General features: G+C 36.0%; 1 protein-coding gene and 1 long non-coding RNA gene across 5 annotated transcripts; both read left to right on the forward strand.

Annotated features, from left to right (window-relative positions):
* The first annotated feature begins 1,622 nt into the window (after window positions 1-1,622).
* Window positions 1,623-11,716, forward strand: LOC142554069 (uncharacterized). 4 transcript variants are annotated; one of them, XR_012822084.1, is made up of 9 exons: window positions 1,623-1,815; window positions 2,051-2,300; window positions 2,379-2,594; window positions 2,682-5,079; window positions 5,163-5,911; window positions 6,061-6,245; window positions 6,311-6,422; window positions 6,522-6,573; window positions 9,960-11,716. XR_012822084.1 is itself a non-coding variant. In XM_075664686.1 (8 exons), the coding sequence occupies exons 2-7, from the start codon at window positions 2,094-2,096 to the stop codon at window positions 6,390-6,392; spliced, it is 3,837 nt and encodes a 1,278-aa protein (XP_075520801.1). In that variant the 5' UTR covers window positions 1,623-1,815; window positions 2,051-2,093; the 3' UTR covers window positions 6,393-6,422; window positions 6,522-6,734. The 4 variants fall into 4 exon arrangements, 2 of the variants coding, with proteins under 2 accessions (XP_075520801.1, XP_075520800.1); XR_012822083.1 differs by having other exon boundaries at window positions 6,311-6,417; XM_075664686.1 differs by lacking the exon at window positions 9,960-11,716 and having other exon boundaries at window positions 6,522-6,734.
* Window positions 11,717-13,610: 1,894 nt separating this feature from the next.
* On the forward strand, window positions 13,611-14,084 carry LOC142552527 (uncharacterized). Its single transcript, XR_012821828.1, has 2 exons — window positions 13,611-13,933; window positions 13,966-14,084. It is a non-coding gene; the product is annotated as an uncharacterized LOC142552527 (long non-coding RNA).
* Window positions 14,085-16,430: the final 2,346 nt, after the last annotated feature.

Genomic DNA, 16,430 nt, shown 5'->3' on the forward strand with positions numbered 1-16,430 from the left:
CTCATAAGCCTTTAAATCAGCAAACAAATCATGAAGTTCAATCTAGTTCAGATCTTTGGACTCCCTCATTGACATGGTCTTGACATCCCATTCCTTGGGAAGACCTCTCATTATCTTTAGTGCAATTTCTTTGTTGGTATACACATTTCCAAGTGCATTTGATGATTTATCTACTTTTAATTCCGAACATCCAATCACCTTATTTTTTTAAAAAAAAAGCCTAATGTCGAAAACAAAAACTAATAGTAAAAATATTGAATTATTAAATTGTGTGTATGAACTTTTAAAAATGATATTTAATATGGATAAATTTTTTTTAAAAAAACTAATTCTTAATTAATAATAGTCGAGATTTTTGAATGATTACCCGGATCATTACATTTAATTGAAATAAACATTAAAATGTTAATGTATAGATATTAAAATCATCGAAATTTAATTAAATCATATTTTTAAATAAAAAATTATTTGATAAATAAACGAGTTTAAAATTTTAAAATAAGGGGATACAATAATTAATTTGGCACGCTTGCAAATTTCATGAATATATTAAATTTATTGAAGACCTGATATGAAATAAAAATAAAATATAATTGATATAGAAAAACATAGATAACGCAGCTGTCAAATTTTTTATTTATTTATGAAGAAAATCATTTTTTCCGTAAAAAAAATTTGTTTTGCATTTTCAGGGTTTTTTTTTATCCCTTCAATATCATCATTTACCAAACATTCATTATTCCTTATTATTTATTAATTATAAATAATGAATAAAACATTATAGTTCTAAGATACAATATATAATAATCTATTTGTGTATTTTAAAAAGATGAAGTTATTTTATTTACAGTATTAATAAATTAAGATAGAGAAATGGTGAAATTAAGGTATTTTAGGATTTTTGAAATTATGCAAACCAATTTTTAAAAATATTACTATTTTTAAAAATTCAATATTGGATGAGTTAGAATATTGAAATTATCATTAATATTTGTTTAAACCTGTTCGATGGCCACCTTCGTCAGAGATTCGATAACCCTCCGACGAGCATTGTGAGATTTGGTGACCTAGACTAGATGTGGAGTAGTTTTACAGGATTTCAGTGATTTTTTGATACAGCATGTGTTTTAAAATCGAATATAATTCTATAATAGTCCTTTCGTAGATTTTTTTTACCAAATATTTGATATCATACGATAATGTTCATAAATGTGAGCTTATTTTCCCATTTCTTTACGAGTTAGAATATTGAAATTCTCATTAGTATTTATTCAAATCTCGATTCGACGCTGGTCACCGTTGTCAGAGATCCGATGACTCTCCGCAGAGCTCTGTTATCTTTGTTAAACTCCTATTGTTTCTAGGTGTTGTTTTGCAGACTTCTGATAAATTTTCGATATATATATAAAATTTAAAAACAATTAATGATTTCGTAATCCTGGTTTCATAGATATTTTTTTAACAAAATGTTCAATGTCGAATGCCAATTTTTCCATTTCTTTACACCACATTTCCATTTTATCCAATTTCACGGATTGAGCTGTTTATGTTAAAAGATCTCATCTTTGGAGATGATGGTTATATATATATATATATAAAATATTTATATGTATTTTGTTTAAATCGTACTGTAAACCCTATCTCTCCGCATATAAAATGCACCGCTGATCGCCCCTGAGCTTGGCACAATTCATTTCTCCAGTCACAGACAACAATCCCATTAAGAAAGTCGAAAAATTCTCCAGCTCAGTTCCCGTATTGCGCATCCAGGGTTTCATTCGATGATAGAAGATTTCGATTAGGGTTTTGAAAGAGGTGCGTCACAGTCCCCCCCCCCCCCCCCCCCCCCCTAAATTTATATGTTTCGGCGTGATTTTTCGTCATTCTCGAGAAATCCGATGTATATAGATATGTTTTGAGGAATAATTCTACTTGTCTTTTAGAATAAATTTTTTTTGGGTACATTTTTCAGATGAAGTTATTTCAGGTTCGTTATATGTTAAAAGTATATTTTTTTATGCATATATTAATCTTGTATTTCTTTGTCCAGGCGTTGAAGTTTGTTTTCGTCCAGAGGTTTTAGCTGAGAATCCATGGGTTTCGATATAGAGTGCATAATAAACATCCAAACCTATCCAGGGGAGTATTTTTGTCCTGTTTGTCGTACACTTATTTATCCAAATGAAGCGTTTCAGTCACAGTGCAGTCACCTATACTGCAAACCTTGCTTGTCACACATTGCAAATGGTAGCAAGGCATGCCCTTATGATGGATACTTGGTGACCGAGACGGATTCTAAGGTTGTCTCTCCTGCCTATACGTTTGAATGACACTCACAGTTTCTTGCATAATTTCTGAAGCTGTAAAATTTTTGGCAGCCGCTAATAGATTCTGACAGAACACTGGCGGAAAAGATTGGAAATGTTAAGGTGCACTGTCTATTCTTCAGAAGTGGTTGCACATGGGAGGGTACTCTATCAGATTGTATTTCTCATTGTTCTGAGTGTTCCTTTGGAAATTCGGCTGTTATATGTAACAGATGTGGCATCCAAATTGTTCATCGCCAAGTACACGATCACGCACAGTGTTGCACGGTGAGTTTGTCGAACATTTATTCTTTGTATTCATATGAACTAGGAGTCTAGGATATAATGAACTCTTACCTTGAGCTTTAATTGCAGGGAGTGTATGAAGCAAAACAGGCTACAGAAGGCGTTCCAGGTGTAACTAGCTCTGGCACAGCTTTGTCCACAACCACTGCAACTGTAAACATCACTACAACTCAATCTGGCCAACCACATTCTCAGCCCCATAATAGTCAGAACGTTGCTGTTAATCTGCAGCCTGGACAAAATCCCAATCAACAACCTATTGCTAACCTTCAGGCTGTTTCTGTGCTAACTACAGAGCATTCTTATCAGCAACAATACCAGCAATACTATCAGCAATATGCTGGATATGATCCTTACCAACAGCCTCATCAGCAATACCAGCACAATCCACTGCATGCACATGTACAGCCCCAGTCTCATGCATACACCCAGCCCCCAGCCCCCGCCCAGCCCCAGCCGCCTACCCAGCCCCAGCCGCATGCCCAGCCCCAGCTGCATGCTCAGCCCCTGCCCCTCTCTCACAGCCACCATCAGCCTCAGCTGCAGCCTTATCCTGTCCCTCAAACACAGCAGCAGCCCCAGTTTCAACCACCAGGCCAAGGCCAAGCACAATCTCAGCCACCTGTGCTATCTCAAATTCCGATGCAGGTACAAGTTCCTTCTCAGGTGCAACCCCAGTTGCGCGCACCGAACCAAACCTTTCCTCCTAATTATCACGTCAACCCTCAACAACAACCTCCATATCTGATGTATCCCCAGGCTCAAATTCCCCCCCAAATTCCTCCCCTGCCACCTCACAGTCAGCCTAACCAGCTTCCACTCGGTGTCCAAGCGGTGAGCATGCAACCTGCTGTCCAACATCCTCAGTCGCTTTCTTATTTTCAACCTCCTTTGCAGACTCATCACTCTCATGCTTCCCAAAATCACAGTCAACCTCAATTCCAAAATCAAACTTCAAACCAGTCTCATTTGCAGATTCAGCCAGCTTCACAGTATCAGAATCAGTACCCTCAACTACGCCCTCCTCCACTTAACCAGCCAACTGTTTCTGCTGCTCAACCACAGCTGCCACATCCTCCAGCTTCTAGTGTTATAGGACATCATCCATATCAACAACCTCAGACGGCCCATCAAATGCATTCAGGTGTTTTTGATCAAACTCCGATAAATCTACGTCCCACAAGTGGGTCGTTGCATCCAGTTAAATTGCACGGTCAAGTTCCCCATCAACCTGCTGTGATGCGGCCACCCCCTTCTCATGATTCTTTTCCCCCGCAACCGCCTTCTGCATTTTTGCTGCCACAAAGTCAGATTTCTGGTGCCCCCCCAGCACACCAGCAAATTTCTGCGCACTCACAACCTTCAAACCATCTTCTTCAGCATGGTACAGTTTTTCAGCCAGTTCAACAAGCTGTACCCCAGCAAATCGCACAACAGCAGCCTTTCGTTACTCCTGTTAAGGCTCAATTTCAGCAGCAAAGTCGTATTCAACAACAGCCTCTTCAACCTCAGCCACGCCCCTATGGTCCTCCCCAGCAGTCTCAAAATCATGATGTTAAACTTATGATGTCAAATGAGGGCTTGCATCCACAAAACTATCCACAACCATCGAGTGGCTTTGGAGCTGTGGTTCACACTGTACCTGCACAACTTGGTTCAACTCAGCCACCTGCCAATATGAATTCTGTTGAATCTGCAGTACTTGAGAAGGAGGATTCTTTTTCAGGTAAGCATGCAAATCCAGATGTTAGGGTACCAGGTCAGGGGCTTGCTGAAAAGGAAGGCCTTGGAACTGATGTTAGGCCCTTGAAAGAAGAAGCCGTTATGAATAACAAATTGGGACCACATGAAATGTTTGCTATTAGGGTGAAGGAGGAGGTTAGTGAGATCGCGACAGATAAATTATCTGGTGCCATATCCATCGAGGCAAACACTACAGAAGGTAATGCCTCTAAAGAAGAGAGCCATTTTATGGCAGACTCAAATTTGCCCCAGAAGGTAGAGGAGGGACTTGAAAGTCGGAAGGAGGCTGTAGTTGTGGGTCTGTCTACTGATATTGAGAAAGTTTCCAAGTACCCTCTCTCCAAGCCTGAAGCACAAGTCAAAGAGCAACCTCTATTGACACTAAGGTCGCCCCAAGGATTGGGAATTTTGCAGCAACCCGGGCAATCTCTTCCCCTCCCTATCCCGACATCCCATACTGGGAAGGCTCCTGGTTATTTTGGGCCTCCACCTGGAAGTTTTGAGGCTTATCCACGTGGGAACCATGTTGGACCTAATGAAGGTGTCATGTCGAAACATCAAAGCTCCTCTCACCTGTCTGGGTCTGTTGAGAGTGCTCCTCATAGGCAGACTCATGGGCATGAGCCAAGTATTTGGAGGGCTAATGGGGAAACTGACTCAAACTTTGGCTTACGGGAGAATTTGAATCCATTTCCGATGGAGCCATTTCGGCCTCTTGAACAAGGTACTTTTATTGTTTAATAATAAAAATTTGTTATGTTTCCATGGTGGATTTTTCCTCCACAGTGGTTTCTTTTTCATATACAGGTTCAATTACGGTTGATAAATCACGACCTGAGTCATCTTATGGCACTGGAGTGAGATTAAATTCAGGATTAAATCCAAATTCGAGACTCTTGCCTCCATATCGTGCTTCGGTTGGACAGGGTCATGCTGATGTCTTTGGACCTGGATCTGGACAACATCATGCAAAACATTTCCCTTCCCGCAGTCCAGATGGGGAGTATCTTGGCATATCTCCTCATGAATTTGTTGGGCCTTCCAGATTTCCTCGAGGCACCGCTGCTTTTGATGATGTTAATGCCAGGGAAGCACATAGGTTTGTTGAAGGTTCCAGATCTTTCAATCTACCTTCAGACCCTGTTGGAAATCCTTTTCATGATAGCAGGTTTCACTCTATGCCTGGTGGTCAACCGGGGAGAGGTGACACTGACGGTCAACACAATTTGAGATTTGGAGAGCATATGAATCGTCCACTCCACAACCATATCAAGAGTGACGATGCTTTTGGAAAAGATGGGCCAGTCCCCTTAGGGAGGGTGGACTTCACGGGCCCTGGATATTTGCCTGGTAATTTTTTGTCCGAGGCTGCTGGACCTGGTATCTTTTCTGGTAACTCCCATACAGGAGAATTGGGTGGACCAGGAAATTTTAACAATCGAATACCATTTGGTGGATCTATTAGAGGTGACAGACCAAGTATTCCACCTTTTGGGGAGCCTGGTATAAGGGGCAACTATCCACTTCAAGGATTTCCTAATCCTGGAGGCTTTGCAGTAAGTATCGACTGAGGATTTTTTATTGTGTTCAAGTGTATCTTATTTTTTGACCTTATTGATCTATTATGCCCTGTGTATAAGTTTATTTTCTGCTAATATTCATTATAACCATTCAGGAATCAATGTTTCTAATTGAAATTTTACAGGGTGAGGTGGATTCTTTTGACCAATCAAGGAAGAGGAGGCCTATCAGCATGGGTTGGTGTAGGATTTGTGTGTTTGATTGCCAGACTGTGGAGGGGCTAGAAATGCATTCTCAAACTAGAGAACACCAGAAGATGGCTATGGATATGGTAAAAACCATCAAGCAAAGAAATAAAAAGAAGCAGAGGTAAGAAAGTACACTGTTTATGTTCTGCTGGATTATTGTTATTATTTTATTTGTTATTACTGCAGATCTTTCGCTGGGCATATGGGTTATGATGGAGGAAACAGGAGTAAAAAAGTGGGTGCTAATGGCCGTGGGAACAAACCTTGACCCCTGGTACCGGGTTTTGTTGCTGGTAGGGTATAAGCTTCTTTTTAGCACCCGTTCTGGTTATCCTATCAAATTATGAAATTTTGCTTCAAATTTGATAATTTGTCTTTTCATGGGTTGTTATCTCAGGTTGCTACACTGTCTTGGGAATTGGTGCCACTGGGATGAAGTTTTTGTTGCAGTTAAGTTGTTTTTTATGGGCTTGACATCTGATTTTGCTTTTGGGATAGTTTGGTGATGGATTATCATGTCAAACAAGCTGTGTTGAACTTGGTTTCCTTTATGTTCGTGTTATGGGATATTTTGTCTTTGCTTATAACATCTCACTTTGATTAGGCTTTAGCTTTATTTCTCATGCTCAGATTCCTTTTAAATTTTAGCATTGAATGAATGATGGGGACCAATCAAACTTTGCCTACCAAGTTGAAAATTTACTGTCAGATCTTCTGGCACTACTCTAATGGACTAAAAGAGTCGTTTTATCTTCATCTTTTTGACGACTTAAAGTAAAAAGAGATGTAAATTTTAAGAATACCATAGAGAAGGCCAATGCCCATATGTCAGTGAACTAAGCTGCATGTCGCTCCCTCATATGCTTGTTGAACTCCTACATTTTGAAAAGCGTGACCCGTCTATTTATGAAATATATATATGTACTGTTATGCACTCTTGTACTGAAAAAATAATCTAACTACAAATCAAAGCACACAACTGTAGAGAACAGACAAGATAAAGATGTATCTCTGTGCGGTCTACTAATATTTAGATGCTCTGATAATTGGATTTTTGAGTGGTTGTCTTTGCATTCCGCTATTATGGGCATGCACGCAAATTCACTTTAGGTTTGCAGGAAAAATGTTTATTTGATGCAATTGCTGCACCGAACAGTAAAACCATCATCACTGTAGAGTAATTTCTAGTTTGATGTTGTGGATTTTAGTAGAGGGTAATGACACTTATATGCTTGGCATATAGTGTGCATTTTGTTTCCTTGTACCATCAAAACATATAGAGATGAGAAAATAAATTTTACGGAACATACAGTTAGTAATGGCAGTTTAAGTGCCAACATCGGATCATGCAATGATCTCAGCTAGCCATTTTAATATTATTTTTGCTCTTTCATGATATAGCATCTCGAGCACATTCTAATATCATCTGTCAAAAAATCAAGCTCCCATCGACTTCTAATGGAAAATAGCAGAATATGACAAAAATGCCTACAGTTGCAATAAACTAGTATTGTGTCAGATACACCATCTTTTTCATCATTCATCAGTTCAAGTAAAACATCCCTGTTCTAAATCGGTACACCTGTATCAAATAGTAAGTTTGGGGGGGTTTTCTAAGGACGACTGCTATACTTGTGGGTGTCAAGGGCTTACCTTCTGCCTTCTGGTGTGTATGAATAACTATATAGGATAAAATATTGAGAAATAAAAAACCATGTTTATCGCGAGCCATTGAAGAAGAAAGCCTTCTAACCTTTCTACTTAAACATAGTGGTATTAGAGAACCTTGCAGTTTTTGTTTAGCATGCCAGGTATTAACATTTGTGGACAAACTGTAATAACCTAGTTCAGTCTTCTTTGTCAGTAAACACGTTGAAATTATCCAATGTTGTATGCTTACCACTAAAGTCTCAGTAAACCGTGCACTTGACTTTGAATGCGTGCACCATATATTATCTCCATTTCATGATGCTGCGTTGGCCATTTACCTTCTCGAGGATGATGATTTTGTTGAGTGTATAAATCTTGGTTGGAGCTGTTGTTATTGTTGGTAACTCCTAATTTATCTCCCAACGGGGTTCCTTTACTCAATTTTCGGGTGATTCATTATATAGATGTAAAATGCCCTGATCATCACACAAACTCTTATCGGGCTTGTAAAATTCCTGCTAAAAACTTACGGAGTATTCAATGAGAATTTACATGGGTAGTCTAAGTTGATGAAGCTTAGAGGAAGTTGATTCCATTTCATTGGTTGGTTGGTTGTCCGTTTTCAAGGAAATTGAATATTATGATCACATATATTTTTGCGCCATAGTTCAATATTTCATGAACTTTTTTTAATTTTCCCCCCTGCAAGTTGTATTATTTATAAATAATTAGTCGGGCACGAAGAAGCCAACACAAATTTAGATGTGACGTAAAAATAAAATGATGTGCATAGCAACATGAAAAGTGTCACTGGTTGTCTTGTCATTAATATGCGCACTTCTGGTATATTTATTGTCTTTTATCATAAATAAAATCAAATACATAGGCTGATGTAGACGGTCTTTGCCTTTTTAGTATGAAGGTCCAGACAAACTTCGAAGACAAGGATTTTTTTTCTGATTTTTTTAATATTTTATGTTTTTCTATTCCAATTACTATTAGTTTCAAGCATCAATATTGACATTTGCATTCTGAACGTCTTTATATGAATGTTATTTGATAGGCCAAGTGTTAAATATGCACAAATCATTGCAGAATAACTTTAATTAAATTGTTGAGGGATCTTAGTTGTGCCCATATGATTGGAAAAAATACCTGAGATGTTGAAACTTTGTTTTTTATTCTTTGAGTTTTCCGCATGGAGGGTTGTGAGAATACCTAGACTTTTCTGACATCTCAGATTTGTTAATTGAGAAAATGAACAAGCATAGTTTTTATTTGAAGGTGCAATAAGATTCAATTTTGGACTCTCGGGTTAATCTTACTTGATAGTAGAGTCTGATTTAATATTTCACAAAGATGATACTTATATTGAGTTTAGCAGTCCAAAGTACGCACCAATTTTGTTTGCTTTCCAATGACTAGAAGCTAACCACAAAAGTGAATACTTGTTAAACTGGATTGTAAGTTTTGACTTTGATTTTGCAAATTAAAGAACATATGGCTTTATTTGACTCCGGCCGAGGGGCATTGTACCTTTAAAAATTGAGAACTTTTAGAAGAAGTAACATTTCATTATCTCAATTTTAAAGCCAGATGCATTGGTCCATGATAATAAATCATTGGAGTAAATTGAAGTTTCAAATATTGTGGATTTTAAGTGTTACTTGGACAAGGCTCCTTAGATGCTCTTATTGAAGTTGTTTGAACCAAAAATAAGTTTTGTTTATTATGGTTCAAATGAGTCGTACCATTTGGATTCGTCGGGCAATGGGTATCTTGGATGTGCTAGTAATATATTTTGGCTGCGAACTGATTGGACCTGCTCTAAATTGAAACGGTGATGAGATAACTCGAGATGAATATGATGGTATTTCTTGGTATTATACTACTCACCACTACTGAACAGTGTAAAGGAGAGCCTAAATTAGGTTAAATCTTTTAGTCTTGACAAGGTCGTCAAGGGTTCTGGTTGGATGGACCTAGGAAAGTCATTTTTATTCTTCTCGGATATTGTTAATGAAGAGCTTTCTAGTTGTTTATATACTGGAAGGATGTCTTTCATTTCATATTTTAACATTTGCCCTGTCAATTGAGACCTAATTCCTAACACTGATGATAAAGTTGCAGTTTTTGAAACTTTTGAAGTTTAATTGTTTTTTAGTTGAAATTTTTTGTATCATAGATCATTTTCGTTCGACCTGTTTTTCTTCGGGAAGCAGAAGAGAAAAAAAGGACTGAGAGTTAAGCAGAATGGTTGCTCAATTCTTTTGTGGGTAAGGATATGGTTGGTGTTCAGAGTTTTGCCCACATCTTAAATTTTTTTTTGGGATCAAGCTAATCTTAATTTGTGTTACTCAATTATGTCTTTTAACTTTTGTGATTTTACCGGTATGTAACCTTTTCGATTTAATTTCCTAATATGACTTGGAAACCTATCGTTCACATATTTAGTAGTTAATAATTAATAATTAATAATAATCGGGCTGTAGATGCTCATTGTTAGGTTTTAGTCTCGCACTTTATTCTTTTGTCATCATAAGCTAGGAAGAATAAAGGGTTTAAAGAACAATGAGAAGAATCAATTTTTAGGGGATGCGGTGATTTTGGTCCCTGTTTATTTCTGACGAGAGTCATTTACAAGAGAAGGCTTCATTTTCGATTGTTGGAACTTCGTGCGGATATGAGGATCCTTAACTCTACGATTATAAGAATTAAAATAACGATGCAGGAACTTAAATAATATTAAATTATTTTTGTTTTCTCACGCCCCCTGAGATTTTTTGTATGCTAGAAGATAACTTTTTTTTCCTTTTGAACATAGGATAACTTTAAACGCATTGTCGTGTCCCCTGAGATTTTTTGTATGCTAGAGGATAACTTTTTTTTTCTTTTGAACATAGGATAACTTTAAACGCTTTGTCGTGGACGATTTTAGAGAACACACATCAATAGATATCATGTCTGAAAATGAAACCATACTTTTCCAGTAAACCCGTGCTCTTGCCCAATCCAGTTAGTTTGGATGTCTTTCAATCTTCTTTTGCTTGTCCTGCTGCTACTAAATCATGCATAAAATATAATTTTGTTAGTGTATTTTGTTTCCTAGTTCTAATCAAATGAATATTCATTTGTTTGTTTATGTCGATGTAGTCAATTATCAAACCTTTTTATGTGTCTGATCATCATAACCACTTGGCTACTATACCAGCCTTGCTTCCCATCTATCCTATTTTACAAAATTAAATTTTAACCGCATTGTTTACTAGGGGTGATAACGTGCTTCCACCCCTTTCAGATAAAGAGCTCTTACCCTACTTATGAAGGGTATAGTTAGAAATCTCGATACGTTTGACCTGATGTATTTTAAAGGGATAAAACCAGCAGACTGATTATGTTTGAATAACGGGTTTGTGCTACTATCCAGACGTAGTATGTATATCTATGATTAGGATATACCACAGATTCGCCATCATCCGGACTTTTTGTATAGTTTCATGAGATGCATTGATATATTATAACTTGGGAGTACATTTTTCGAGGATTTCGCCCATTCTTAGGAAGCATAGATAATGTAGCTGGTCCGTTTCTTAAGATTTAGTTCCTTGATTCAGTTACAATTGTCATCTTAAAGGGGCAAGGGACCATCACACCTCTACCTAGGACAATATGGTTAGCTAAAAACGCGACTAATCTATGTTTAACGCTTTAACCTGTGAGGGTTTTGGATGGTGTTGGGTGTGTGTGTTTTTTTTGTAGGATCCATTCGAAGAAGTGCAGTGGTGAAATATTCAGCCGAGCTGTGGAGTTTTGAGTATGTGATATACTGTCTGTTGATTCTTGAAATGAAATTGTAACGTAGAGGCTTATTTTATTGCTCAGTCGTGTGTTACATAATAAATAATATAAAAGACTAAAAGATTTGAGTTAAATTATGCATTATGAACTTATTTAAAAAATTTGAACAAGGTAACCAGTCTAATGTTGATATAAAATTTTACTTTTAACTTGTTATATTTACAAATAGATTTGATTGTTTATAAATATTGTAAGTGATAACTATGTACAAAATTTATCGAATACCATCGATATTTATTTATGTAAATTGAATTAACTTATGACTTAAATCAAATTACTTGTAAGATAATTTAAATATGTGAAGTTCCTGGCAAAAAATGGCCTAATGTTGCAAATAGAACCATTCCAACCGGAAACGGCGTCTAACCCAGACCACCTTAATTTTTTAGAACACAAACCTATATAGTTTATTGAATTAAATTGTTTATCGTTGATTGGCGCGTGGAATTTGGTTTTGAGGGTGTTTGTTAATGACTTGGATTGAAATTTCGAGTATTTTTTCCAATAATTTTTATTTCAAACTTGGTCTTTTGAATATCCAAATTCCAAATTGATGTTTTTTTAAATATCGGCGACTTTTAGCGTTTATGTCGCATTTTTTTTTTTATTTTGTTATTTTTAATTTAATATTTTTTTAAATAATTTTTTATATCAAGAATGATATAATCAATTAAAAACTCAAAAAATTCGAATAATTAAAATATATATTTTAGCAAGTTTAAAAATTCGAAAAATAAATATGATATTGATAAACGAATATATACATTTATTAAAGCAATTTTTTATAATATTTTTATTAAATAAAAAATAAAGTGCATTTATAATTTTAGGAGGCTATTGTTTTATAAAAAAAATCAAAATTAATTATTTTACATATCTCAAACTTATTAATATTATCAAAAATATATATATACACACACTTACAATCTTGCGTTTTCATTTTTGTGAAAATATAAGCGAATTGGACAATTCCATGCATTAGCTATGAGATTTGTTTCTATTTTTGGTTCATGTAAGCTCGAACGCTCATTCACTTTCTTTTGTTTCTACTATAATTACGTCTAATTTCGATCAATAAAATTAATTATATAGCTTATTTTTTTAAAAAAAAATCCCTAACATGGCTAAAGTTACCATAATAGCCTTCATTATTATTAAAATTCCTGAACTATTATCCATTACTTATCACATGACAAGCATTTGACTTCTTATTTCCATCATAAAACTAATTTTTATGTATGTCGTAATAAATTTAAAACCCATTTCATGCAAGTAAAGGAAAGCTTCCCTAAATTAAGGGATGTTTTAACTATGTCTATCAATATCTGCTAATCGATGTTCATTAATTCGGAGGGTGTATGAAACTACGACAATACATAAAATACAATATATTGTTAGACTGTCTTACATGTTAATTTTGTGAAATAGATCTCCAACCCGACCCAATTCATTAAAAAAAAATTTTTTAAGCTAAAAGTATTACTTCTCACATTAATTATGAATCAAATTTACTCATATTATGAAAATAAATATATGAGATCGTATCATTAGAGACCTAAAAATTCAAATTCCCCCTCAAACCGCAAATAAAGCAAATAGAAGTTAAATAGTCATTTCCTATATACTGAAATCATCTTAGACATGAGAAGCTATTTTTAAAACCAACACACAAAGTGAGGTCAATTGACCATAATGTCCTCTTATATATACATATATATATATATATTGGATAAGTTATTAATTATTTATTTTATCTAATTCTGATTGGAAAAGTGCAAACAGTGGAAAAAGCTAAAGATAAAAAAAATTAACACTCCTTATGGAAACATCATTATTATTATAATATTTAATTATAATTCTTATTATTGTTCAATAATACTAATAAAAAATATAAATATGGGCGGGGTTCATGCCCACCCTATTTTACAATAATAATGTGGGTTAAATTCCAATAAATGTTACAAAAAAAGCCCGTCACTCTACATTTAGGCCTATATTCAGCGTTCCCACATCGCAATGTTGTAACAAATTTTTGTTTTTTATAAGCTGATATTCTCAGTCTCTTTGTCGCCGGGCTCAGTTGCGAGGGCCTGTAACCTTGGCAGGGGCATTAAGGCAGAGGAAGGTGGAGAGGGAATCTCATGTGCCGATGAGGAGTGCTTGCTCACATCCAGGTTCATCATCCTCTTGAGCGTCCATGCGATGGATCTCGGCAGCGAAATGTTTATCGGCCGGCAGGTGCCCTGAAGTTTGCCGGCCGAGTGTAGGTGGAGGCACCCCACTATTGTAAGAGATGTGTGTGTTCTGGCCAGGGCCCCTCCTCTTCTGGCGAGGACACACACATCGAGTTTAAGCTGGCTTGACAGAGCAGCAGCTGCTAGTGGGTGAATCTTCTTGTGAGTTTGCAATCTGCGCATGGTGTTCTACTTCTTCGTCCGAACCCCTGACCTTTTGGGTTCATTTTTCAGTCTCGATGATCGATCCTTTTGTTGTTGTCCAAAACAGACTCATTTGGTTCCTGATTACAAAATTGATTTTTCTTTTTCATTTGGCTCCATTTAGTATATCTCCATTAAACAAAATCTATTCTTTTCACAAATTTAAGGGGCTTTGAGGGACAGCCTTTTTCCCTGTCAACGTTATTGGGGTGAGCCTACCCGAGACGATACAGTCGAAATCAATCTATATGCGAAGGTGAGGTCCCTCTCTCACCCTTCCCGTGTTGGATTATTTTACTCCTACTGGAACTGGGGAACCACCACTACAGAAGAAGGGGGTATTGCCATGAGTTTGTGCTATAGACAGAGGAACAATTTGTTAGTTACACCAATTTAGAGTTGTAATTATGATCACTCGCTACATGATTAACCTTTAAGAGCTATGAATACGCGTGTTCTTGTTTTCAGTCGACTCTTGTAATTTAGACCAAGTATTTGTGGTTAGAGCAGCTGTCACCTAGTGATAATTTCTAAACCACTAGCTCAACAAATGGTGTTCCACCTCATTTCGAGCCCTACATTTTTGTGCGATATGCCTTGTTCCGGCAAGACCATCAATGCTCCGGTCATGGTTCTACATAATCGATATGCCATAAGCTTTGATTCGTTTCATTCTATGTATGTTGCTTTGAAGTTGATTTTGTTCTTTTTCATTTATAAAGCTTTGATTCTTTGCAAGTTAATTTCCTTATTTTCTCATTGCCTATCATCACGTGTCTCTGTTTTTCTTGTTCTTGTCTGATTGTAAGCTCCTTCGCCTTGAATCTTCTGCATTGCATTATATTTTAAATTTGATTTCTTTGCGTCTTTGGTGCTTTTCTTTTATATATATTTGATTGAATGCAGATAAACATAAATTTTTCCATGCTTACGCAAGCATACGTTTCAGGCCGTTTCTACATGTACAATTTCAATTTTTTGTTCGAATTAATCTGTTTGTTTTTCATCTTAATATTATATTCATCATGCCCATATGTTCTTGTTGGAAATTTATAGAGTCTTCGGAACGATTCGAGCTAAAAAAATTATTTTTTAATCAAATCGAAACATAGCGGAAACGATTACATAATTTCATAAATTATAATCGAACATATGAATATAAATTAATGATGAATTTAAATAAAATTATTTTCTAGAAAAACTAACCTCTTGTAGTTTTCTTTCTTTTTGTGAATCCAAGATCTGTAGAAACCACAGCTGTGGGGACCCGGACTCTAACTCAATTTTTCTTTGGGATTAATTGGATCTTTGCTAGAAAATGTGGGTCAAAATTTTGCTTTTAATATTAAATCAAGTGTATATAAATCAAGCACAAGATCTTTCTCTATTTTATTTCAATAAACATAAATACTTGTCTTGTTTCAGTACATTCATACAACTAGTGTTCAATACAAACTACAGATCATATGTAAAATCACTAGTAATCTTCTACGCCCGAAATCACCACGCTATCTCGATCTCTCATCTCGTCAAGTTCTTATGGACCCTGATCCTGTCCCCCCTGTTGTTATGCACACATACAGACACAACAACAGCCGGAAACTCCGGTGAGAACAAATCCCAGTATAAAACATGTATACATGCATATACACAATATAAATCATGAAGCATACTATCATGAATAAAATCAATAACCACATGTTCCATAGTCTATGAAACCTAAACATTATAAGACAAGTAACTTAAATCAATTCATACCTTGGACTCGACTCGTATCTAACTCTAGGGATTCCGGTGTGAATAAGACGTCACAGTCTGCCACCTACCCTCCCAATCGCGGTGACGGTACGTCTTATTCCTAGACTTCGGTCCTGTCTGTATCGTATGTCTACAATCGGAGTACATCTGCTCCTATGCGTCGATACCACCGAACATCTAGAAATTTGGCAATTCTGCCAATGACTCTCCTATATTAAATGCTTGAATATAAATCTATAAACAAAGCACAAACATATCAAAATATAAACAATCTAGTATGTGATTTTGGAAAACTCAAATCAAATCTAATTCGAGTTGTATCTTCCCGAATCAACATGAATTATACCTTTCGTCGTACAGTCTTTGTTGTAGTCGTAGTCTCTATGTTGAAGCTTGTCAAGACTTATCTGAAATGACAATGTTGAGATGCATTCTATCAATCTTCAACTCAATTCAATACATGTACGTATCAATATTCAATCTCGATATATTTTGACGGCATAACGGTATAGTTTCTCGATACCAATAGACTCAAATATCAATACTCATAATTCTCATCAACATCAATCCACAAGACTCAAAATCTGTATAATTTCACACAC

This window comes from Primulina tabacum, chromosome 8 (assembly GCF_025594145.1).
Source record: "Primulina tabacum isolate GXHZ01 chromosome 8, ASM2559414v2, whole genome shotgun sequence".
In the NCBI taxonomy this organism is placed as follows: domain Eukaryota; kingdom Viridiplantae; phylum Streptophyta; class Magnoliopsida; order Lamiales; family Gesneriaceae; genus Primulina; species Primulina tabacum.